The sequence below is a fragment of the Pagrus major genome, chromosome 7, assembly GCF_040436345.1.
Source record: "Pagrus major chromosome 7, Pma_NU_1.0".
NCBI lineage: Eukaryota > Metazoa > Chordata > Actinopteri > Spariformes > Sparidae > Pagrus > Pagrus major.
In genome coordinates, this window is record NC_133221.1 from 5,386,731 (window position 1) to 5,414,057 (window position 27,327).

Here is a 27,327-nt window from a genome sequence, read left to right on the forward strand (position 1 = left end):
TATATTTTATATGTAACATTTATTTAAGTACATGACATAGTGTACACAGTGGTGAGTCATTGTTACTGTTTTCATTGCATTTCATTAGTTGAATAAAAAAAGTGCAGCTATAAAAAGCAGTTTTCCACCAGCCTCAAAAAAATACAAAAACCATAACACTTTTTTTTTCTCTCACACACTTGAGTTCAATAAATAAAGATTAGCAAGGCGCAGGCAAAATTTTCAGTGATGACAGTCTTTACATCTTTATGTAACAACAGACACAATATTTGTGTCACAATACTCAAAAACTGACACTGAAAAGAGGCATCAACAAAACAAATCATTTCTTTGTGAGCAAAAACTGATTCTGTTAATCTGGTGAAGTCACAGGACACAAATGTGTCAACATGAAACACGGCATATTATTTACACATTCAACAGTAAGATAAGGTAGGCCCTCAATTAAGCCTTTATGAACTACACTCATCAACAAGGCTGACATTTATGCAATACACAGGCAAACACACAAATGACAAGACACAGGACGAGCCGCAACACTTGGCTCGTCTGCGTTAAGGCATATGGAACATATCTTATATGTTCAGGCACTATATGAGGGACTGTTTAACAGATCCCACTGTCGTCTCCCACTGTCATCTCCCACTGTCATCTCTAATTGTGAAAGTTGAATCTACAGGACTGGTTTATAAGATAGGAACCAGCTGTATTTAAGGTTCTTTACTGATTATGCTTATTATAAGCCATTGGTGTAACTGATGAGCTGAGCCGTGCCCTGAGCTATAGTGCAAATTTGAAATCAACATCAAGTTTAACATTAAATAACCTGGCCTAACCCTCATTCCTTCATAACTACGGAATAGAAAAACTGTTGTGAAGCCGATTATCACTGAAATGAATTGTGTAGCAAATGAAAAAGTAGTTATGAGTGGTCTATCAAAGATGGACATTGCTGTCAACTCCCCAGAGGAACCACTTACAAGCATAAGCGAAGGATTGCGCTCAATTTTCTGGAGGATTATGAATCTCAGATTGGCGTTCAGAAAAACACTCAGGAAATTTTACAGGCCTGTGCCATCACATGCACATGGACGGCACGAAAACATTCAACGAGTCCAGCGACATTCCTCTCCTCGTCTGGCTCTCGCTTTTACAGCCAATTGCGAACAGGATTGCCACGCTTACTACAGGAAAACAGAAGAAGCAAAGGAACAAATTTAAAGGAGACATTTTTAGAAAAATTGTAAAAACCCATGAAAGAGCAAATAAATCTCTGAAGAGTTATAGTGAGTGAGCAGGTGAGTTAGAAGCACAAGGACAACTTGTAAGAGGGAAGAAAAGACTCTTGAACATTAATGATAAATCATTCAGATACAGTATGAATGCTTAATATAAAGATATATATATATAGTATATAAAAGCTTCTGCCCACATTTTCACACATTGTTCGGGCTCATAACTGGCGGCTTGTCCTCGGTGCCCCCCGATTCTTGGCCATTGCCAGTTGGGCTCTGCTTCAGACACACGGCTTCCTGCAAAGGATAATGGGTTATAGAGGATGGACGGGTGGATTCTTGCTCTTCACATCATTATTTGTTCATTTAGCATAAAATAGTTCAGATGCACGTGGGGGTCCATCTTCTTACCGAGACAGCTACTTCATCCTCAGCTTTTTTCGGCTTCTGATGGCTGTAATCAAAATTGACTGATCAACATTACTGTGTATGTACGAGCGGATAGACAGGGAGCAAGGAGCGCTTAAAAAAGGCCAGCGAAACACCCTAATCACCCACAAGACTATACCACCCATCTACAAATAATACCTCACATAGAGACACACACACCAAGCCTGTCTGTCTTACTCCCCAACAAAAGCGCAAATAGCCATTTTGTATTCATGTCATTTATACTGTAAAAAGTAAATGAAAATACTGCAATTAAAAACCAAGCGATTACACAATCTTCAGTGTTCTTCACATTTATTTTATTTTTAATTTAAATGTGAAGAACACACACCTCTTCAGCAGAAAGAATATGATATATACCACCAAATGTTCTGTTGTCACATCTTTATCAGATTTCATTATCTGTTTGGCAATGTTTGTGGCAGATTCAGTTGCCATTTTAAAGTGGTGAAACTTTGATGCATATCTAGTTTCACAACTTTATAAGAAGTGGTGTGACAATCTTCTGGGGTTTTTCTTAGACAGACACTCTCTTATACAGCTAGTTCGGCATTACACACAACCAACTCTACCCCAACAGGAAAAAAGAGGCGTTTCCTAATAAACATGTCGAGAAATCTGACGTATCAGCAACCACTTCCTATTTCACAGAGATGAAATCAGCCAGTGTTAAAAGCTAAAGAACCAGGACTGCACTTTCAGGCACAAACTAGATTCTCTCAGGCGATCAAGAAAACTCTTAGGCTGTTCGTATCCTCGACCTTCATTCTTTCCGTCACTACCCAGAGCCCATGACCACAGGTGAGGGTTGGAATGATGTAGATCAACTGGTAAATCAATAAATGCATATGTGTTAATAATAACTGGATCAGCTCCCTCATCACCACAACAGTCCGGTACAACACCCACTTTACTGCTGACGCCGCAACAAACGACGCCCGTACATCTCAGGCTGGTAATAATAACAGTAATAATCTGTTGCCAACTGTTCCGCTCATCCTGTAAACTCTACCTTCGGAGTACATGTAGCACATTCGCCAATGCAAAGTATGTCTTTCATACTTTAACCGGCTTTATCAGCAATGCTGCATTTCGCTGACCTCCACATCTGAATGTGTGTCAACACTTCATTAAAGCCTCCATACAGCACTTGGGGCAGAGCGACATACAGTTCTGTGTAGGAGAGTGCTTTGAGGGCTTACTACAGCGCCCCCCCTTATGACAATGTTGACACTGAGGTGGACAAAAATACCCTTAATCGAAAAGCCTTACAAGCACACAAAACTTCAACATGCAACACTTGACAGACAGAAAGCTTTCACAGTATGGAAAATACTGACTAAACACAAAGCACAGACATAATAAAAGAAAAAGGTGGAGAAGCCATGACAAGGATCAAGCACTGTCACTGCCATTAATTGTTAAAGCCATTCAAAGGGTTAGTCTGCATAGTTGAATGAGACACTCAAACATATTACCCCTGTTTTTTCCGGCAGCATGGCAGGAGTCCACAGTACCAGCATACACCGAGAATGAGAGCAACCCCTGTGGCTATGATGAGGAAAAAAGGGAGATGTTTAAAGATGAGGATTCAAAAAAGGTGGTTGGCCTTGAGGCCAACAAATGTAACGGCAGGTATCATGACTTCAGTACAACATATGTACAATATATTTAGGTAAGATTCCATCCAAAGTTAACCAACGTGACAAATACCTTCTTCAAATACTGTGGATCGTGATAGTAAATGAAATGTATGCCATGGAAAGGTCGACTTTCTCCCTGAAACTTTGTATTGATAACTTTAACAGTCATTGGTAGAACTGGTTACTATATCTTAATACAGCAGGGAATTAACAAAAACTTTGTTTTGTGTGATCTTGGATGCTGTATATATGTATTTAACTACTTATCTTTATGTTTAGGGTACGTTTACTCAAATACATCCTCACTGCTGAACAATTGCTGTAATTGGGAGATATACTGTGGAAACTTGGTACTTGCTGGCTTTGTATTTGCTTTTCCTGCCCCCTGGAAAATATGTGAGCAACCCTTAACACCTCGTAATCTCACAGCCATTGTATATGTGATGTTGAACTGCATCCCTTAGACCTAATGTATGTCTATACTTGTTCATGTTCACTCAAAACCTTGATAAAGAAAAAATATTAATGTAGCAATGGGTAAATGGCTGACATCACCCTGACACGAAAAAGGTTTCATTGGTAATCTTACAAAGTTTTTCTTTTGTAAACTTAATGCAACAAAACTGCTGCTATCTGTTAGCATTAGTCAGTTAAATCTTACATGGATGGATATCATGTACAAAACACAAACACAGCATGGCTCAACAGTAATGGTAGCCAGGTTGCCATTGGCAACCACTTTGGAAAAATTGGCAAACAATTGTTGCCTTTTGTGGCAACCATTTTGACAGAACCGTTTTCAATTGTTGCAGGGAAAGTTGTAGCTGTGTGACCTGGCCCGACTCCCCTCGACTCAAGCCGGCTGATGTGCCGCCTGCTTGTCAAGTCACAAATGGCTGGTTGTAAAACCTAAGACAACACACCTGTTTCGACAGCCAATCGGTAGCCCCATTCACACTGCCCATTCAGTGCGGGAATTTTTTCAAGATTTTTCTCAAGACAGTAACTACAACAACACAATAGTGGAAGGAGACAAACACATGGTGAGTTAAATGTTTTTGCCGGGGACAGATGCTGTTTTTCGGGCAGAAATGTGACGAAGAGTTGGTCGGACAGACCCGCTGACAGACACTTCTCCACGTATAACTGCGGCATGATTCCCGCACTCAAAGGGCAGTGCGAATGGGGCTAATGTCTCTCTTTGCTGCTAGCTCTCTAGACCACATACTCAATTTGCAGACACTTTTTGTTTTCGCCCTTTCATAATTACTAGAAATGCAACTGTGCCAAGTAATTCACTTTGCTCATACATACTTTAAGGTACAAATTGCATTCAGTGATTAAAAAAAAATGCCCGACAAGCCAGCAGTCTGAATAGAAGTAGAGAGTCATTGCTATGGGGATGAGACAGGCTCGTCTTGTCACATTGGTTCTCAGAACCTCGCACATTGCAAGTTTCAACTCATCTCTTCGTGAATCTTTGGTCTGAACCAGTGGCTTGCTGAATTAATTAAGTGACTAAAAGAGGCAACCATATTTTCAGTTTAGGCTACCAAAAGCTGATGCCTGGTTGCCAGCCTTGCAACAACTTTTAAAGTTAGTGTTGAGCCATGCACAGTCAGGTGACAAAGTGGCACATTGAGCAATCAGCACATGAATATGCTCTAACGACTGAATGTGTCACTTTGTTCCTTTTTGTCAACCCAAATAAAAACATGACGCCCTCAGAAGTCCTCCATAGTCTACTGTGATATCACCATGCTGTTCTTCTGAGGCCATCATCATTTAATTTGGGTCGACATTATCTATTTACATTCTTGCTCTACTTTTCAAGGATGAAGCTGTAACTTACGTGTTCCTATAGTTACACCCACAACTTCTAGAGGATGTACTCCGCCTGTTAAAAACACAATAAGGACAGAGAACTGTGTCAAACATTGGGTTTGATAAAACCATAATGCTCATCTGCTGGTTACAGAAGCCTTGAGGTGCAAGGGAAGAAATGTTTGTTTCTAGTAATCCATTTTCTACGCCTGATCTGAATTGTTTTCTCTCCTGTCTTTTTGACTTGAAAAAGTTTTGCCAGGATAATAATTTATGGGTTCCTTAACTTTTACAGGGAACCAAATGAACCAAAAAAAATTCATTTAAAAAGGGGCCTTGGCGGAGGTATGCGCTCTTTTGAGTGCCATTCAACTTGAAACTTTATTTAACCTCCTAGAAAAAGACATTTTTAAAAAAAAACAACAACACAAAATGCTAATCTTATCCAAAAAGGGAAACTTCAATTAGCTGCACATACAGAATATTCTGTGATTGGCATACCAGTATGTTTTGCTCATGTTCAAAAGTAACAGGTTGATTTTCAGATAAAGACCAAACTTACATGTTGGGGGAGGAGGTGACCACTGACCATCTGGCTGACATGTCAGGGTAGACTCCCCATCCATTTTATTGAGCGGTGAGCACTTGTATGTGACCTTATCACTGGGTTTGTAAAAGGGTTGAGCATCAGTAGTCAGGTAGCCATTTTTAACGTGAGGGCCTTCACAGTAAAGGTCTGCAGATGAAAAAAAAAAGTAAATGGAAATCAATACAATTCAGAATATATTGATTGTGCTCAAACAGAAGCAACCCACATCAGTGTGTAAAGCAAAAAAAATGCAATAATGTCAAAGAGAAGTGAGCAACATGGGTAATATCCCCCATTCAGGTTTATGTAATTTTATATCATGATACTATCCTGATACCTGTATACCGTGGTAGTATAGTACCATATTCTGGAAAATCTAGTGGGAAACTGTTTATGGATTTCAAAAAATAGAAATCCATAAACTTATCTATTGAACTCCAGAACCTTACAGATCAAGGAAGAGTGCTTCATCACGATCATTCAACAGTCCTGGTCATGGATTTTAACAGCTACCACATATCGTCTGCTGTCACATCATTCAATCTAACATTACCTTATGGAAAGTTATACGAGCAGAAAATAAAAACTATAAAAGGTTTGTATATGTGTTAAAAAAATACATACTGTCACTAGGGTCACTCAACTGAACAAACTGCACAATTTCATTGAGTGAACACACTGTATGGCTTAAGATAATTCTGTAGCATTAATATGGACTCTACCTGGTTTCTTTGTGGGGTCAACTTCTGTGAAAAGACACAAGACAAAAGGATTATGAGGACAGTATTTCTGCCATCAGAGATGTGGTAAGATCACACAGAAAGATTCAGTGTGTTCTTCCAGCATTATGTGGGAAGCATAAACATGCTCGCATATGGAATATGCAATAAAGTCACCGGGCTTTTCACTTCCGTTCTCAAACTTTTACCCATGAACAAAAAAATTTAATGAACATGCCAAGATATTACACAGCAGCAAGGTCTTGTCTGAAAGGTATGGTAAGGTATTGAAGGGTAACCCCACCAATTTTACAAATTTAAAGTGTGTTTATATGTCTCTGGGAGTACTACCACTTTTCATCATACTGTAGGCCTTTCATCACATAAATAAAAAGGGCCACTTGCAGGCGAGCAAAAAACACTACAACAGTTTTTCGAACCGTGGTGCTACAGCAACTTCCTGACTTTTAAAACTGTATTTAACAACCTAGTGGGGCTGGACAATATGGACTTAAAATAATACTGCCATTTTCTAGGCAATATAGCAATTCACAATATATGTCTTGATATTTCTAAATCTGCTCAAAAGAACTTCGTAAATGCTGAACTGGGCCACAAGAGCAGATATCTCAATAAATAACAGATATCATTTTCAATAAATAATCCTTAGTAATGTGGACACAATGACTGACTGGGTAAAGGTTAGTATTAGAATAAGTAGAAAACTCTGGTAAGTTCAGAATATTAAATCACTTCACTGTAATGCAGCCGTAAAAGGGTTTTTAGGGAATAAGAATTTTTGGGAATAATACTCAATAATCTAATGTCTAACAAACTGGACCTTTAAAACCAGGAAAAGACAACACCATTGCCACATTACAATATAATGATATACAAAATATTACTCTCATATCATGATAACAATATATTAATATTGCCCAGCCCTACCACATAGCAAAAGAAGGGGAAAAAACAATGCAAATTAAGACTAAAAGGGAATCTAAAAATAGTCAAGTATAAAGGACGTGATGTGATTACGCTGATCACATGCAAGACTGTGATGACAAACATAACAGCTAGACTTTCATCTACAGAAGTAACTTACTTTCACATCTTGGAGGTTTAGGTGACCACTGACTGTTTATCTCACATATCAAGGTAGACTGCCCGACCATTTTAAATCCTTTTCTGCACTTGTACTCGACCACAGCCTTGTGTCCATGAGGTGGTCGAGAACCACTAATCCAATCAGCATTTAAGATGTCAAGATCTTCACATTCAACCTCTGCAGGCAAAGAAAATTTAATTTGTACATTTGTAAAAACAAAAACATAAAAAATTAAAACTTTTCCAAAGTACATGAGAGTATCAGTAACAGCTGAGATTACACTGTGAATATGTTGAGAAAGGTTGGAAAAAAATTAAAAACACTTACTAACACATGTTGGGGGAGCAGGCTGAAATGTTCCATTATTTGAACATGATATTAACGTTGGTCCACTGAGTGTCAAACCTGCTGTACAGCTGTAGCGTACAGCTTCTCCATGGTCATAGGAGTCTTTGTGTGGAGTGAAGGTGGCATCGCTAACCAGAGGTGGCAGATCACAAGTCACCACTGCAAAATAAAAATGAGATCTATTAGAATGGAACAAGTTGCCAAAGTTTATTTAGTAATGTATTTTGTATAAACACATTGAGACTACCAACCTTCACATCTCGGCAACCTGTCCATCCACCCTTGTGCTCCACAAATGATTCGACTTTTACCAACCAATCTGTAACTAATCAAGGAAGTAAAAAAATTAAAAAACCTTTTTAACATCATACAGCAACACTGAAAACAAAGTGAGCCCTACTGAGCAATCCACTTTGATTAGAATTAAACGTTTTTTTTCATTGGGAAACAGGTGTTTTCTACATTATAGTGTTAAAATACAGTACTCACAACTACATTTCAAAAATAATTTCTATGAACATGTACCATCACATGAATCATCTCAGTTTATTAGTTACCCATCATTGCAAGTGATCTCCATATGATCACCAAACAAATTCCCTTTAGGGTAATCAATGTGTCCATGTTCTACATCTCCAGGACTGCCACAAGTTTTCCCTGCAAAAAAGAAAACTCTCATTAGTATTAAACTCCACCCTTTAAAATGAGTGAATACCATTATGAACTAATGACAACAAACTGGTCACCAGATAATGTCAGTTTTCCACATTTTATGATGATAAGCTGTAATTCACAAGAGGGCTTCAAATTTGAGAATAGAGAATAGAAAGTGCTAATATTTACTCTTGCATGTTAGCCTCACAGTACTCCAACTGCCAGCAGTACAAGTAATGGATGAGGACCCTCCATCAGAAATGTAACCAGTATTACAGGCAAAGGCGGCTTGATCCCCACTGGCAAAAGTTTCTTTAAGGATGTATTCGTCCTTCAAATGCATGTTGGGTCCTCCAACAGGTACGGAACAGTCTTGAGCTGTGATGAAAAATGAAGAAAGAGACAGATGAGCACCAGCAGTGAGGACAAGTGAACGTCAGACCAAACACCAGCTTGTTTATAATAATGTGTCACAAGCCTATCTGTGTAACTCACCATGAGCAGTGATGGCAAATCCTAAACAGCTCAGTAGTAGGAAGTCAGTGACGCCCATGATGGCAACTGGAAAGTCTGACTGAAGTCAGGGAGTTTTCTGGCAAAGACGAAAAGCAAATATACGTCAGGTGATTAGATGGTTAGTGGTTAAGATGGTTTATATTACTGACGCCTCCGCGGAACAGATTCAATTTCAGACATGCAAGTTATCCATAACAACTAGCTACCTCACTCACATCGAACTAAAACATAAATATTAGTTCAGTTTAGGATAAAATACACAAAACATACGTACGTATGTAGATAACGACAGGAATTAGGTCTGTAATGGATGTGTATTGACAGAAATGCGCTCAGGCTTGTCGTTTGTAGCCGACTGGAGAAAACGTTAACTACACCAAACTCCATTCAAAATCCTTTAATATTTTGCCAAATAACGTGACACTGCTTATGAAGCTAATCCTACAGAGCTACTTTACAACTTTTCCACAACAACAGTTTTGACTGACACATTCGGCATACGTTTCAAAGAACAGAAATACAAGGATGTCGATACAGCAGTGAAATGTTAGTCCTTAAAACTAGTAGATAAGCCATGTTTCCCCTCCATCTTCCTTCGTCAAAACAAGGTGGGCGGTAACGCGTCGTGCTAACACTAATGGCGCAAGCTCAATTATAGTCAACTTTAATAAAAACGGGATCTATGCCGAAGTTATCGATAAAACTTCGGGATACTGAAACTGCGTTTACCTGTCTTCAACTCGACGTATGAATTTGCTCGTATCAAATTCACTATTCAAGTCGTGAAATCGCAACCTTAAGCTGGGTTAGCTTGGTATCGTTTAGCTAACATAGCATCGACACACGTTAAGACGGTTCCATTCGAGTGAGAGCGTTACCGCGGTTCTGTTTTCGGTTCGGTAGCACAGTTTGTCAAAGAAAAGGGTGTATTTTGAACTTACCCAGAGAAATACGAAGAGGCTGCCACAATGGCTGCCGTCACACAGTGGAAGTCAGGCTGCCTCCTTCTTCTTCTCCTCTGTTGTCTTGGCGGAAATGGGCGTGGCCTCATGAACTGTGACGCATTTTTTTTCCTAAACCGAAACTGTGCCCGACTTTGAAACGTGCTGTGAGCCCGCAGTGTGAAATGTTTATATTGAAGGAAAATGTGAGCACAAAAGGAAACAAGCTGTCTACACAAACAGTTAACAAATGTAACGTCAAAAGAGCATTTTAAGACGTTTATAGTGATTTTTGATTGCATATACGTGGCTTATGAGGTCGTGGGCTGAGGGGCACAGGTGCCTACTAGGCCTCACTTCTTCTCACTTAGCAGCCCTCCCTAAAAAGCTCTGGGTCTATATGATATTTTATATGTTATGGGTCATTCTATGGAAACATTTATGTGTCCCTAGCCTTTGCAGAAAAATAACACCTAAAAAAACACTTCAATTATTTTTTTCATATTTTCCCTCAGTCGTATAGAAGGAAAGTGCTGTATTTTGATTTCAAATGCAATAATGTATACATAACTATCAAATATATGACAGAAATGACATTTGGAAATAAAATCCAAACAAAAGACAAATAATTATTTTTGGAATAACCACGTCATAGGTCAGAGGAAGTAAAGTGGGGGATTTTTAAGTCCACTTTCAGTTGATGTCACTGGTATGACCTACGTTGTTAGTAGGGAACTGTAAAAAATAAATAAATAATAATAAAATAAAAAGTACACATGGATTCAATTACATGATTTAGTGAGTTTTAGATGATTGACTACATGTGGTTTGAGGCCCTGAAGCAGCCATTTTGTAAAATTCATTTTTTGTGAATTTACTGTACCCTGGTGTTACCCTCACTGGTGAATGTTATCCTTCACATTTCCCAGCAAGACTTTGTAAGCCACAACCCAGAAACAATTCCCCATCATAACATTGTAGACAAAGCATTCACAGAGTGTGATGTAATGGACCAAACCCAGGCAGAGTCAATATGAGGAAGTGATGTGCGATACGTTCTGTCTTCTTATAAGTAATGTTCCTTTTTTTTAACTATTTTTTTCTCCTTCCTTCCCCAAAACTACAAAACAACCAGATGAGAGAACCACCAAAACCTTATCTTCAAAGTTGCAACAAGGCTCTCTGATGTCTAGTTTCTGATGGGAGGGCTGTTTGATGTATTCTGTGTCCGGCCCTGCACATCTTCCTGTGGACACTTGGAATTTTTATCACCTCAATTAAGACAAGATATCTCCATGCCATAAAACACCTCACCGCTGCTTCATTGTTTGTGCAACAGTCACACTCATGTATGTGTAAAGAAAAAGCCAACATACATGGAATCAGTACTACTGCACTGACATGATGGAGATGTGAGCTGTAATATTTGTGGACAGGATGTGAGGGTTTGGCTTTCCGCAATGAAATTCCGGTGTGTGAAATACGCCCATGCACTCCTCCCCCGTTTCAGATTGCCCCATTGTGTGACTTGTTTACACGGAAGAATATAATGAAAAATGAATGGTCAGGCTGACTGCATTTGGTTGATTTGATAAAAGTAAGTTCACTTTTTTAAACAAGCTAGGAAATATTCACAGAGCATCACAGAGCAACGCCTTGTTTTTACTGTATTAGTCATCTTCCCCAGCTGCCATTGTGACAGTTGTTGCCTCATTTTATTAAAATAGCTTCATTTCAGTAGGAAAATGCATAACTAAGTACTAGTACTTACTCAAGTACTGTACTTAAGTACAATTTTGATGTACTTGTAATGGAGTATTTCCATTTATTTATTACTCATCATTTATTTGATAACTTTTTTACTTGTTACTTTGCAGATTCCATGTTGCATCAGAGTCAAAGCGGCACATTTTATTTATTAATGAGTTATTTTATCAGCAATTAGATAAAAAAAACCTACTTATTCTGATTAGAAAAATGCTGACTATAGGATCCAATAATAAACCTGACTGATAATCAGTCAACCTCAAGAACACAACACACATGTAAATATATCAATTGTGTACTATTGATATTTGTACATTTATTTAAAGAAAATTAATTTTTATACTTAAGTACATTAAATATCAGATATTTGTACTTGTACTACCCGTATGAGTGACTTTTACTCTTACTAAAGTGATATTTTAACACAATATCTTTACATCTACACTGTTTTGCTGTTACGCTCCAGAAATGTCCATTAGACTACGAAACTTCATCCCAGTTTCCATCGGCATGGGGGTGAGGAGACAATGACAGAATTTTGATTTTTTTTTGTTGATGAACTTTACCTTTAAGACATTGAGTGTCTTTTTAAGACTTGCTTTTATTTCCATCAAAGTGAGTAAAATAAAAAAATATGCACAAGTCTAACCCGCTGAAAAAATCTCCATCAGTTTGATTGATTTGTAGAGACTGGTTTTCTGTGTTAGGATGGGGGATCATCATCATCATCATGATCCTGACATCAGGGTCATTGCATACCAACTCACCTAGGGCCTCCCAGTTCATGTCGTGGATTTTCTTGAAAACAATTAATGTCAAAACATCTATCAAATACACAAGACCCTACAGAATCCTATAGCTGTACTCACAGTACTATTTAAGTGATGAATTTCTCTGGTATTGTACTGTAACACCCCCACCACTAGATGTCTGTCTGCCAATTTGATCAAGGGATCATTTGCCAGGGTGAAGTCAACCAGGTGGCACTGTAATAAAAGGAAATTTTGGAGGATGTGTTCTTCATTTAAGCAAAAAAAAGGGGTGACATATTATTAATGTAACATTAACACAAATTTTTTTTAAAAAGATATTCTGAAATTCATGTACATTTTTTAACGATTCAACTTTTATTTGAATTTATGATGACAAAAATTGTAAGAAATTCAAAACAAGTATTTTGACCAGTTGTCTGAGACTTTAAGCTCCATTGCCTGACAGCAAAGTGCTACACCTGGTTACACAAGACGCAGTCATGATAAGCAAAGACCGTGAACATATTTTATATATAATATTTATTTAAGTACATGACATTGTGTACACAGTGGTGAGTCATTGTTACTGTTTTCATTGCATTTCATTCGTTGAATAAAAAAAGTGCAGCTATAAAAAGCAGTTTTCCGCCAGCCTCAAAACAATACAAAATATATAACACTATTTTTTTTTCCTCACACACTTGAGTTCAATAAATAAAGATTAGCGACGCGCAGGCAAAATGTTCAGTCATGACAGTCTATACATCTTTATGTAACATCAGACACAATATGTGTGTCACAATACACTCGACTAGTATTTCTTCTCTTCTTCTGTTACTAAACTGAAACTGACACTCTGAAAAGAGGCATCAACAAAACAAATCATTTGTTTGTGAGCAAAACCTGATTCTCTTAATCTGGTGAAGTCACAGGGCAGAAATGTGTCAACGTGAAACATGGCCTATTATTCACACATTAAACAGTAAGATAAGGTAGGCCCTCAATTAAGCCTTTATGAACTAAACTCATCAACAAGGCTGACATTTATGCAATACACAGGCAAACACACAAATGACAAGACACAGGACGAGCCGCAACACTTGGCTCGTCTGCATTAAGGCATAGGGAATATATCTTATATGTTCAGGCACTATATGAGGGACTGTTTAACAGATCCCACTGTTGTCTCCCACTGTCGTCTCTGTAATCGTGAAAGCTGAATCTACAGGACTGGTTTATAAGATAGGAACCAGCTGTATTTAAGGTGAACCATACAAATATTCTCTACTGATTATGCTTATTATAAGCCATTGGTGTAACTGATGAGCTGAGCCGTGCCCTGAGCTATAGTGCAAGTTTGAAATCAACAACAAGTTTAACATTAAATAACCTGGCCTAACCCTCATTCCGTCATAACTACGGAATAGAAAAACTGTTGTGAAGCCGATTATCACTGAAATGAATTGTGTAGCAAATGAAAAAGTAGTTATGAGTGGTCTATCAAAGATGGACATTGCTGTCAACTCCCCAAAGGAACCACTTACAAGCATAAGCGAAGGATTGCGCTCAATTTTCTGGAGGATTATGAATCTCAGATTGGCGTTCAGAAAAACACTCAGGAAATTTTACAGGCCTGTGCCATCACATGCACATGGACGGCACGAAAACATTCAACGAGTCCAGCGACATTCCTCTCCTCATCTGGCTCTCGCTTTTACAGCCAATTATTTTGGGCGAACAGGATTGCCACGCTTACTACAGGAAAACAGAAGAAGCAAAGGAACAAATTTAAAGGAGACATTTTTAGAAAAATTGTAAAAACCCATGAAAGAGCAAATAAATCTCTGAAGAGTTATAGTGAGTGAGCAGGTGAGTTAGAAGCACAAGGACAACTTGTAAGAGGGAAGAAAAGACTCTTGAACATTAATGATAAATCATTCAGATACAGTACGAAAAAAATATAAAAGCTTCTGCCCACATTGTCACACATTGTTCGGGCTCATAACTGGCGACTTGTCCAGCTACCACATATCGTCTGCTGTCACATCATTCAATCTAACATTACCTTATGGAAAGTTATACGAGCAGAAAATAAAAACTATAAAAGGTTTGTATATGTGTTAAAAAAATACATACTCTCACTAGGGTCATTCAACTGAACAAACTGCACAATTTCATTGAGTGAACACACTGTATGGCTTAAGATAATTCTGTAGCATTAATATGAACTCTACCTGGTTTCTTTGTGGGGTCAACTTTAGGTGGGATTACAATTTTTGTGAAAAGACACAAAACAAAAGGATTATGAGGACAGTATTACTGCCATCAGAGATGTGGTAAGATCACACAGAAAGATTCAGTGTGTTCTTCCAGCATTATGTGGGAAGCACATACATGCTCGCATATGGAATCTGCAATAAAGTCACCGGGCTTTTCACTTCAGTTCTCAAACTTTTGAAAATGAAAATGCCAAGATATAACACAGCAGCAAGGTCTTGTCTGAAAGATATGGTAAGGTATTGAAGGGTAACCCCACCAATTTTACAAATTTAAAGTGTGTTTATATGTCTCTGGGAGTACTACCACTTTTCATCATACTGTAGGCCTTTCATCACATAAATAAAAAGGGCCACTTGCAGGCGAGCAAAAAACACTACAACAGTTTTTCGAACCGTGGTGCTACAGCAACTTCCTGACTTTTAAAACTGTATTTAACAACCTAGTGGGGCTGGACAATATGGACTTAAAATAATACTGCCATTTACTGCCAACAATATGTCTTGATATTTCTAAATCTGCTCAAAAGAACTTCGTAAATGCTGAACTGGGCCACAAGATCAGATATCAGATATATAACTGTGAACACTCAAGATTCAAATTCTGTATCAGATAAAACACAAACTACAAGTAATCCTTATACTGAGATAAAGTTTTTAAAAATGTATATGCATTCAGCCAATGTATAACTTTGTAATACCTAAATAACTCAAAATATTCAGTGACTAAAAAAACATATTTTCAGTTTAGGCTACCAAAAGCTGATGCCTTGTTGCCAGCCTCGCAACAGCTTTTAAAAGTTAGTGTTGAGCCATGCACAGTCAGGTGACAAAGTGGCACATTCAGTCGTTCGAGCATGTTCATGTGGTGATTGCTCAATGTGTCACTTTGTTCCTTTTTGTCAACCGAAATAAAAACATGACGCCCTCAGAAGTCCTCCATAGTCTACTGTGATATCACCATGCTGTTCTTCTGAGGCCATCATCATTTAATTTGGGTCGACATTATCCATTTACATTCTTGCTCTACTTTTCAAGGATGAAGTTGTAACTTACGTATTCCTATAGTTACACCCACAACTTCTAGAGGATGTACTCCGCCTGTTAAAAACACAATAAGGACAGAGAACTGTGTCAAACATTGGGTTTGATAAAACCATAATGCTCATCTGCTGGTTACAGAAGCCTTGAGGTGCAAGGGAAGAAATGTTTGTTTCTAGTAATCCATTTTCTAAGCCTGATCTGAATTGTTTTCTCTCCTGTCTTTTTGACTTGAAAAAGTTTTGCCAGGATAATAATTTATGGGTTCCTTAACTTTTTTTGCAGGAAACCAAATGGGGAAAAAATTAATGTCTGACACCAAGTGGGAAAAAATGTTCATGTGTGAAACAGAGAATTTCTTTTACGGTTACTGTTTCACACATGAAAAAAATTGTTCTCCTTAATTTCTTTTCACCAATGGAAAAAAAAAATAAGGAACATCATTTTTATTGAAAGATTATCATCATCATCATCATCATCATCATCATCATCATCATCATTATTATTATCATCATTATTATTATTATTATCATTATCATCATCCTGCCATTAACTTTTGGTTTGGATCTGGATTTTACTTTCTTTAAAATTGTGAGATGGGCATTAATTTCACAGGGAATAAAGCATGAATATTGATGAAAACATCTTGCATATTATTGTAGTCACTCATAGATACCAGCCACATAGTGACACAGATCCTATAGACCTGGTGAGCTTAAATTAAGCAGTTAATTCAGAGTGATACAATGCTAAAGAGTTTGATATTGGATTAGGCTTGATTCATTTAAAGGGGCCTTGGCGAAGGTATGCGCTCTATTGAGTGCCATTCTACTTGAAACTTTATTTAACCTCCTAGCAAAAGAAATTAAAAGTCACAAAATGCTAATCTTATCCAAAAAGGGAAACTTCAATTAGCTGCACATACAAAATATTCTGTGATTGGCATACCAGTATGTTTTGCTCATGTTCAAAAGTAACAGGTTGATTTTCAGATAAAGACCAAACTTACATGTTGGGGGAGGAGGTGACCACTGACCATCTGGCTGACATGTCAGGGTAGGCTCCCCTTCCATTTCATAGAGCACTGAGCACTTGTATGTGACCTTATCATTGGGTTTGTAAGGGGGTCGAGCACCATTAGTCACGTGGCCATGTTTAACGTGAGGGTCTTCACAGTAAAGGCCTGCAGCCGGGAAAAAAAGTAAATGGAAATCAATACAATTCGGAATATATTGATTGTGCTCAAACAGAAGCAACCCACATCAATGTGAAAAGCAAAAAACTGCAATAATTTCAAAGAGAAGTGAGCAACATGGGTAATATCCCCCATTCAGGTTTATGTAATTTCATATCATGATACTATCCTGATACCTGTATACCGTGGTAGTATAGTACAATATTCTGGAAAATCTAGTAGGAAACTGTTTATGGATTTCAAAAAATAGAAAACTATAAACGTATCTATTGAACTCCAGAACCTTACAGATCAAGGAAGAGTGCTTCATCACGATCATTCAACAGTCCTGGTCATGGATTTTAACAGCTACCACATATCGTCTGCTGTCACATCATTCAATCTAACATTACCTTATGGAAAGTTATACGAGCAGAAAATAAAAACTATAAAAGGTTTGTATATGTGTTAAAAAAATACATACTGTCACTAGGGTCACTCAACTGAACAAACTGCACAATTTCATTGAGTGAACACACTGTATGGCTTAAGATAATTCTGTAGCATTAATATGTACTCTACCTGGTTTCTTTGTGGGATGAGGTGGGATTACAATTTCTGTGAAAAGACACAAAACAAAAGGATTATGAGGACAGTATTACTGCCATCAGAGATGTGGTAAGATCACACAGAAAGATTCAGTGTGTTCTTCCAGCATTATGTGGGAAGCATATACATGCTCGCATATGGAATCTGCAATAAAGTCACCGGGCTTTTCACTTCCGTTCTCAAACTTTTGAAAATGAAAATGCCAAGATATTACACAGCAGCAAGGTCTTGTCTGAAAGGTATGGTAAGGTATTGAAGGGTAACCCCACCAATTTTACAAAATGACTTTTAAAACTGTATTTAACAACCTTGTGGGGCTGGACAATATGGACTTAAAATAATACTGCCATTTTCTAGGCAATATAGCAATTCACAATATACAGTATGTCTTGATATTTTTATATCTGCTCAAAAGAACTTCGCAAATGCTGAACTGGGCCACAAGAGCAGATATCTCAATAAATAACATAGATATCATTTTCAATAAATAATCCTTAGTAATGTGGACACAATGACTGACTGGTTAAAGGTTAGTATTAGAATAAGTAGAAAACTCTGGTAAGTTCAGAATATTAAATCACTTCACTGTAATGCAGCCGTCAAAGGGTTTTAGGGAATAAGACTTTTTGGGAATAATACTAAATAATCTAATGTCTAACAAACTGGACCTTTAAAACCAGGAAAAGTCAAGATCTTCACATTCAACCTGAGATTACAGCTGAGATTACACTGTGAATATGTTGAGAAAGGTTGGAAAAAAATTCAAAACACTATTACATGTTGGGGGAGCAGGCTGAAATGTTCCATCATCTGAACATGATATTAACTCTGGTCCACTGAGTGTCAAACCTGCTTCACGGCTGTAGCGTACAACTTCTCCAAAGTTATAGGAGTCTTTGTGTGGAGCTAAGGTGGTATCCCTGACCAGAGGTGGCCGATCACAAGTCACCACTGTAAAATAAATATGACATCACTTTAAATGTGTTTTTTCATCATACTGTAGGCCTTTCATCACATGAATAAAAAGGGCAACTTGCGGGGGAGCAAAAAACACTACAACAGTTTTTCGAACCGTGGTGCTACAGCAACTTCCTGACTTTTAAAACTGTATTTAACCACCTAGTGGGGCTGGACAATATGGCCTTAAAATAATACTGCCATTTACTGCCAACAATATGTCTTGATATTTCTAAATCTGCTCAAAAGAACTTCGTAAATGCTGAACTGGGCCACAAGAGCAGATATCTCAATAAATAACATCAATATCATTTTCAATAAATAATCCTTAGTAATGTGGACACAATGACTGACTGGGTAAAGGTTAGTATTAGAATAAGTAGAAAACTCTGGTAAGGCAGCCTTTAAAGGATTTTTAGGGAATAAGACTTTTTGGGAATAAGACTCAATAATCTAATCTAATAAACAGGACCTTTAAAACCAGGAAAAGACAACACCATTGCCATATTACAATATAATAATAACAATATATTAATATTGCCCAGTCCTACCACATAGCAAAAGGGGAAAAAACAATTCAAATTAAGACTAAAAGGGAATCTAAAAGTAGCCAAGTATAAAGGACGTGATGTGATTACGCTGATCACATGCAAGACTGTGATGACAAACATAACAGCTAGACTTTCATCTACAGAAGAAAATCAAGTGGTCGTTTTCATTTAACTTACCGTCACATGTTGGAGGTTCAGGTGACCACTGACTGTTTATCTCACATATCAAGGTAGACTGCCCGACCATTTTAAATCCTTTTCTGCACCTGTACTCGACCACAGCCTTGTGTCCATGAGGTGGTCGAGAACCACTAATCCAGTCAGCATTTAAGATGTCAAGATCTTCACATTCAACCTCTGCAGGCAAAGAAAATTTAACATGGAAACGATCACATTTGTGAAAAAAAACAAAAAACTTTTCTGAAGTACGTGAGAGTATTAGTAACAGCTGAGATTACACTGTGAATATGTTGAGAAAGGTTGGAAAAAAATTAAAAACACTTACTAATACATGTTGGGGGAGCAGGCTGAAATGTTCCATCATCTGAACATGAAGCTGACTCTGATCCACTGAGTGTCAAACCTGCTTCACAGCTGTAGCGTACAACTTCTCCAAAGTTATAGGAGTCTTTGTGTGGAGCTAAGGTGGCATCCCTGACCAGAGGTGGCCGATCACAAGTCACCACTGTAAAATAAATATGACATCTATTAGAATGGATGAAGAAGATGTTGTGAGATAATATGTACATCAGGGTTCAAAATCAGAGAACATTGACTGTTTAAAGTCTTTGCACACCTTTGTGTTTTTTTAAAAAAATCATTCAAGGAAAAAATATTACGTACAGAAACCTTAAACAATAAGTCTGATGTGTTTATTATTCTATTCCTTGCAATAATTCAATGTAATTGAAGATGACTCTGTGGTCCTGTCACTTACTGAAAAACAAAAGAAAATTGTGGGTCCGCCCAATCCTGAAAACAGAACAGGGGCCAGGAGAATTTCAGCTGCTGATAAAGAGGCTGAAGAATTATCCCAACACTTCAAGGTATATTTTATGATGTCAGTGGTCCAGTTGATACACTGCTAGCTGTACTGGAACCACACATTAAAGAGAAAACCACTCTTTTCTGCGCACCAGTTGATACTGAACAGCCACTGGCAGTATGTCTACGGTTCAGAGGTCTACGTTTCGGACTCAGTGCGTAAACATGACTGATACAACATGAGGTAGTATTTATTTTTAAAACGTGCAGCAATTGTGGACAAAAAAAACAAAACGGATTTTGGTTTGCAAAGGCCTTCAAACTGGTTGTGGATTATTGCTTCTATTAGGGAACTTGTGGTAGAAGACTTATTATTGACTCAATGAATTTATCCTTACATATATATTGTTTTTTGTTACTATAGTAATTTCATAACAAAGTATTATTTGAGTGAGAGCAAAATATATAAGAAGAGGTTGTGAGATGATATATTAGAGAAACTTCCTGACTTTGGGAGAAAATATGCTGAAAATAAAAACACTAGAATGAACGAAGAAGACCAAATAAGGCTTCAAATCTGAGAATACTGCCAGTTTAAACTGCTGAATACTGCTGCTATTAAGAACTTGTTTGATGTACGGTAGAAGACTTGTAGCTAATTTCAGGGATTCATCCTGAAATTTTAAATGTGTTTTTTCATCATACTGTAGACCTTTCATCACATAAATAAAAGGGCCACTTGCGGGGGAGCAAAAAACACCAGAACAGTTTTTCGAACCGTGGTGCTACAGCAACTTCATGACTTTTAAAACTGTATTTAACCACCTAGTGGGGCTGGACAATATTGACTTAAAATAATACTGCCATTTACTGCCAACAATATGTTTTGATATTTCTAAATCTGCTCAAAAGAACTTCGTAAATGCTGAACTGGGCCACAAGAGCAGATATCTCAATAAATAACATCGATATCATTTTCAATAAATAATCCTTAGTAATGTGGACACAATGACTGACTGGGTAAAGGTTAGTATTAGAATAAGTAGAAAACTCTGGTAATGCAGCCTTTAAAGGATTTTTAGGGAATAAGACTTTTTGGGAATAAGACTCAATAATCTAATCTAATAAACTGGACCTTTAAAACCAGGAAAAGACAACACCATTGCCATATTACAATATAATGATAACAATATATTAATATTGCCCAGTCCTACCACATAGCAAAAGAAGGGGAAAAACAATTCAAATTAAGACTAAAAGGGAATCTAAAAATAGCCAAGTATAAAGGACGTGATGTGATTACGCTGATCACATGCAAGACTGTGATGACAAACATAACAGCTAGACTTTCATCTACAGAAGTAACTTACTTTCACATCTTGGAGGTTCAGGTGACCACTGACTGTTTATCTCACATATCAAGGTAGACTGCCCGACCATTTTAAATCCTTTTCTGCACTTGTACTCGACCACAGCCTTGTGTCAATGAGGTGGTCGAGAACCACTAATCCAGTCAGTATTTAAAATGTCAAGATCTTCACATTCAACCTCTGCAGGCAAAGAAAATTTAACATGGAAACGATCACATTTGTGAAAAAAAACAAAAAACTTTTCTGAAGTACATGAGAGTATTAGTAACAGCTGCGATTACACTGTGAATATGTTGAGAAAGGTTGGAAAAAAAATAAAAACACTTACTAATACATGTTGGGGGAGCAGGCTGAAATGTTCCATCATCTGAGCATGATATTAACGCTGGTCCACTGAGTGTCAAACCTGCTTCACAGCTGTAGCGTACAACTTCTCCAAAGTTATAGGAGTCTTTGTGTGGAGCTAAGGTGGCATCCCTGACCAGAGGTGGCCGATCACAAGTCACCACTGTAAAATAAATATGACATCACTTTAAATGTGTTTTTTCATCATACTGTAGGCCTTTCATCACATAAATAAAAAGGGCCACTTGCAGGGGAGCAGAAAACACTACAACAGTTTTTCGAACCGTGGTGCTACAGCAACTTCCTGACTTTTAAAACTGTATTTAACAACCTAGTGGGGCTGGGCAATATGGCCTTAAAATAATACTGCCATTTACTGCCAACAATATGTCTTGATATTTTTATATCTGCTCAAAAGAACTTCGTAAATGCTGAACTGGGCCACAAGAGCAGATATCTCAATAAATATCATCAATATCATTTTCAATAAATAATCCTTAGTAATGTGGACACAATGACTGACTGGGTAAAGGTTAGTATTAGAATAAGTAGAAAGCTCTGGTAAGTTCAGAATATTAAAATCACTTTACTGTAATGCAGCCGTTAAAGGGTTTTTAGGGAATAAGACTTTTTGGGAATAAGACTCAATAATCTAATGTCTAACAAACTGGACCTTTAAAACCAGGAAAAGACACCATCGCCACATTACAATATAATGATATACAAAATATTACTCTCATATCATGATATCAATATATTAATATTGCCCAGCCCTACCACATAGCAAAAGAAGGGTGAAAAAAACAATTCAAATTAAGACTAAAAGGGAATCTAAAAATAGTCAAGTATAAAGGACGTGAAGTAGTTGTTTTCATTTAACTTACCGTCACATCTTGGAGGTTCAGGTGACCACTGACTGTTTATCTCACATGTCAAGGTAGACTGCCCGACCATTTTAAATCCTTTTCTGCACTTGTACTCGACCACAGCCTTGTGTCCATGAGGTGGTTGAGAACCACGAATCCAGTCACCATTTAAGATGTGAAGATCTTTACATTTAACCTCTGCAGGCAAAGAAAATTTAACATGGAAATGATCACATTTGTAAAAACAAAAAAATTAAAAAAAAACTTGAGAGAGTATGAGAGTATCAGTAACAGCTGAGATTACACTGTGAATATGTTGAGAAAGGTTGGAAAAAAATTAAAAACACTTACTAACACATGTTGGGGGAGCAGGCTGAAATGTTCCATCATCTGAACATGATATTAACTCTGGTCCACTGAGTGTCAAACCTGCTGTACAGTTGTAGCGTATAGCATCTCCATAGTCATAGGAGTCTTTGTGTGGAGTTAAGGTGGCATCGCTAACCAGAGGTGGCAGACCACAAGTCACCACTGTAAAATAAAAATGAGATCTATTAGAATGGAAAAAGTTGCCAAAGTTTATTTAGTAATGTATTTTGTATAAACACATTGAGACTACCAACCTTCACATATCGGCAACTTGTCCATCCACCCTTGTGCTCCACAAGTGATTCGACTTTTACCAACCAATCTGTAACTAATCAAGGAAGTAAAAAAATTAAAAACCTTTTTTACATCATACAGCAACACTGAAAACACTGAAAACTAAGTGAGCCCTACTGAGCAATCCACTTTGATTAGAATTAAACGTTTTTTTCATTTGGAAACAGGTGTTTTCTACACTATAGTGTTAAAATACAGTACTCACAACTACATTTCAAAAATAATTTCTATGAACATGAACCATCACATGAATCATCTCAGTTTATTAGTTACCCATCATTGCAAGTGATCTCAATATGATCACCAAACAAATTCTCTTTAGGGTAATGAATCTGTCCATTTTCCATTTCTCCAGGATTGCCACAGTTATTCCCTGCAAAAAAGAAAACTCTCATTAGTATTAAACTCCACCCTTTAAAATGAGTGAATACCATTATGAACCAATGACAACAAACTGGTCACCAGATAATGTCAGTTTTTCCACATAAAAGAGCATTTTATGATGATAAGCTGTAATTCACAAGAGGGATTCAAATTTGAGAATAGAGAATAGAAAGTGCTAATATTTACTCTCGCATTTTAGCCTCACATCACTCCAACTGCCAGCAGTACAAGTAATGGATGGGGACCCTCCATCAAAAAGGTAACCAGTATTACAGGTAAAGGCCGCTTGATCCCCACTGGCAAAAGTTTCTTTAAGGATGTATTCGTCCTTCAAATGCATGTTGGGTCCTCCATCAGGTCTGGAACAGTCTTGAGCTGTGATGACAATTAAGAAAGAGACAGGTGAGCACCAGCAGTGAGGACAAGTGAACGTCAGACCAAACACCAGCTTGTTTATAATAATGTGTCACAAGCCTATCTGTGTAACTCACCATGAGCAGTGATGGCAAATCCTAAACAGCTCAGTAGTAGGAAGTCAGTGACGCCCATGATGGCAACTGGAAAGTCTGACTGAAGTTAGCGAGTTTTCTGGCAAAGACGAAAAGCAAATATATGTCAGATGATTAGATGATTAGTGGTTAAGATGGTTTATACTACTGACGCCTCCGCGGAACACATTCAATTTCGGACATGCAAGTTATCCACTAGACAATTCCCCCTTGGGAAATCGCGAGAGTGGGCTGTGCTGTGTTTTGCCCCATGCGTGTGTCGTCTGCCTGCCTGCCTGCGTGTGTGTGATTTACATTGAAGTGAATGGAGCAGTTGAGAGCTACTCTTGTCGGTTAGAGGCAGAAAGATCAAAAACCGTAAATCCTACTGATAAAGTAGACACATTGGGAGAAAGAAGACAAGTGCGGCTACAACTCTGTGAAAAATCACGGTTCTACTGTGTAATTTGTGGCTGGGGTCGTCACGGAAAGAGAGAATTTCTGAGAGTTTTTTTGAGTGTCCACCACTCTGTCATTTGGCTCCTGCAGCCTGCTGCACGAACATTCCACCATACACAATCATTGAAAATCCTGAATTTTTCCAAAATCACTCACCATCATTAAAGGGTCACTGTTCAAAAACAAAACATCGTAGGAAAAAAGTTCAAATACAACTCAAAGAGACATGACCCGTGCCTACATTTTAAAGTTTGAATGGTGTTTCTAGGTGAACGTAGGCCAGAGCAGGAGATGTTTGAAAAAGTGGCAGATTTGAGAGGTTTTTGACCTCGTCCCATTCATTGCTTATGGAAAAGTTTTTCCTTAATATTTTGGAGATATAAATAATAGCACACCTTGTACGATCGAGCCGCACGTTTTGATGTATTATTTGTTTGTGTGCGCTCAACGGTGCGGGACGAGTTAAGCGCCGAAAATTAGACAGGGTGAATATTAATTGTGTGTCTCTGTTGGCCCAGTTGATCTCGGTTGCTACGGCGATGGTTGTCGGAACTCCCTAGCAACGGCCTGTGACCACAGCTGCTGTCTGTGACAGAGCTGATCTGAGAGTGACTTTTGGCTCAAATTTAGGACATCAAACTACTGCTATATCTTAAAAACCAAACATGATATCGGCAACATTTCTTCACCATCAAGCCAGAAAGGCCTTAAAGAACACAGCCATAATTTTTTGTGGTCCTAGCTTCTAAAATGTGGTAATAGGAGCGAGTTAAAAACAGGTGCAGTTTGGAAAATCCTGGAAAATCCTCCCGATTAACATTGGAGTAAATGGAGCAGTTGAGAGCTACTCTTGTCGGTTAGGGGCAGATAAATCAAAAACCGTAAATCCTACTGATAAAGTAGACACATTGGGAGAAAGAGGACAAGTGTGGCTACAACTCTGTGAAAAAAATCACATGTCTACTGTGTAATTTGTGGCTGGGGTCGTCAGAGAAAGAGAGAATTTCTGAGAGTTTTTTTTGAGTCTCTCCCACTCTGGCAGTTGGCTCTGCACGAACATTCCGCAATACACAATCATTGAAAAAACTAAAATTTTCAAAATTCTTCAAAATTCACTCAGCATCATTAAAGCGTCACCGTTCAAAAACGAAACATTGTGGGGAAAAAAGTTCAAATACGACTTAAATAGACAAGACCTGTGCCTACATTTTAAAGTTTGAATGGTGTTTCTAGGTGAACGTAGGCCAGAGCAGGAGATGTTTGAAAAACGTCGCAGATTTGCGATTTTTTTGACCTCGTCCCATTCATTCCTTATGGGAAATTTGTCGCAGTTTTTCGCGTCTTACAACGCGAAAAATTATTTTTTTGGAAATCTGAATAAGAGCACACCTCGCCCGATCGAGACGCACGTTTTGATGTATTTTTTGTTTGTGTGCGCTCAACGGTGCGGGGCAAGTTAAGTGCCAAAAAACGGAGCGAGCAATAACACTATGGACACCTATAGCTTTGCTATAGAGGTGTCCATAGTGGGCTTTGCGTAGCACAGCCCACTAACTAGCTACCTCACTCACATCGAACTAAAACATAAATATTAGTTCAGTTTAGGATAAAATACACAATACATACGTACGTATGTAGATAACGACAGGAATTAGGTCTGTAATGGATGTGTATTGACAGAAATGCGCTCAGGCTTGTCGTTGGTAGCCGACTGGAGAAAACGTTAACTACACCAAACTCCATTCAAAATCCTTTAATATTTTGCCAACTAACGTGACACTGCTTATGAAGCTAATCCTACAGAGCTACTTTACAACTTTTCCATAACGACAGTTTTGACGGACACATTCGGCATACGTTTCAAAGAATAGAAATACAAGGATGTCGATACAGCAGTGAAATGTTAGTCCTTAAAACTAGCAGATAAGCCATGTTTCCCCTCCATCTTCCTTCGTCAAAACAAGGTGGGCGGTAACGCGTCGTGCTAACACTAATGGCGCAAGCTCAACTATAGTCAACTTTAATAAAAACGGGATCTATGCCGAAGTTATCGATAAAACGTCGGGATACTGAAACTGCGTTTACCTGTCTTCAACTCGACGTATGAATTTGCTCGTATCAAATTCACTATTCAAGTCGTGAAATCGCAACCTTAAGCTGGGTTAGCTTGGTATCGTTTAGCTAACATAGCGTCGACACATGTTAAGACGGTTCCATTCGAGTGAGAGCGTTACCGCGGTTCTGTTTTCGGTTCGGTAGCACAGTTTGTCAAAGAAAATGGTGTATTTTGAACTTACCCAGTGAAATACGAAGAGGCTGCCACAATGGCTGCCGTCACACAGTGGAAGTCAGGCTGCCTCCTTCTTCTTCTCCTCTGCTGTTGTCTTGGCGGAAATGGGCGTGGCCTCATGAACTGTGACGCATTTTTTTTCCTAAACCGAAACTGTGCCCGACTTTGAAACGTGCTGTGAGCCCGCAGTGTGAAATGTTTATATTGAAGGAAAATGTGAGCACAAAAGGAAACAAGCTGTCTACACAAACCGTTAAAAAAATGAAACGTCAAAAGAGCATTTTAAGACGTTTAAAGTCATTTTTGATTGGCTTATGAGGTCGT

The 27,327-nt window shown here is 38.1% G+C and overlaps 1 protein-coding gene across 3 annotated transcripts; it reads right to left on the reverse strand.

Moving 5' to 3' along the window:
- On the reverse strand, positions 1-27,067 carry LOC140999610 (C4b-binding protein alpha chain-like). Of its 3 annotated transcripts, XM_073470098.1 has the most exons (15): positions 27,011-27,067; positions 24,258-24,354; positions 23,953-24,141; positions 23,656-23,755; positions 23,343-23,416; positions 23,071-23,250; positions 19,332-19,511; positions 18,496-18,597; positions 17,620-17,655; positions 5,715-5,888; positions 5,181-5,225; positions 3,164-3,236; positions 1,647-1,689; positions 1,433-1,532; positions 1-1,184 (listed from the first exon to the last, which is right to left on the reverse strand). In XM_073470098.1, the coding sequence occupies exons 2-14, from the start codon at positions 24,313-24,315 to the stop codon at positions 1,437-1,439; spliced, it is 1,350 nt and encodes a 449-aa protein (XP_073326199.1). In that variant the 5' UTR covers positions 24,316-24,354; positions 27,011-27,067; the 3' UTR covers positions 1-1,184; positions 1,433-1,436. The 3 variants fall into 3 exon arrangements, with proteins under 3 accessions (XP_073326199.1, XP_073326200.1, XP_073326201.1); XM_073470099.1 differs by lacking the exons at positions 17,620-17,655; positions 18,496-18,597; positions 19,332-19,511; ... (4 more) ...; positions 24,258-24,354; positions 27,011-27,067 and adding exons at positions 6,464-6,487; positions 7,566-7,745; positions 7,896-8,075; ... (3 more) ...; positions 9,066-9,162; positions 10,028-10,134; XM_073470100.1 differs by lacking the exons at positions 1-1,184; positions 1,433-1,532; positions 1,647-1,689; ... (1 more) ...; positions 5,181-5,225; positions 5,715-5,888 and adding exons at positions 13,070-14,301; positions 15,879-15,923; positions 16,873-17,046.
- Positions 27,068-27,327: the final 260 nt, after the last annotated feature.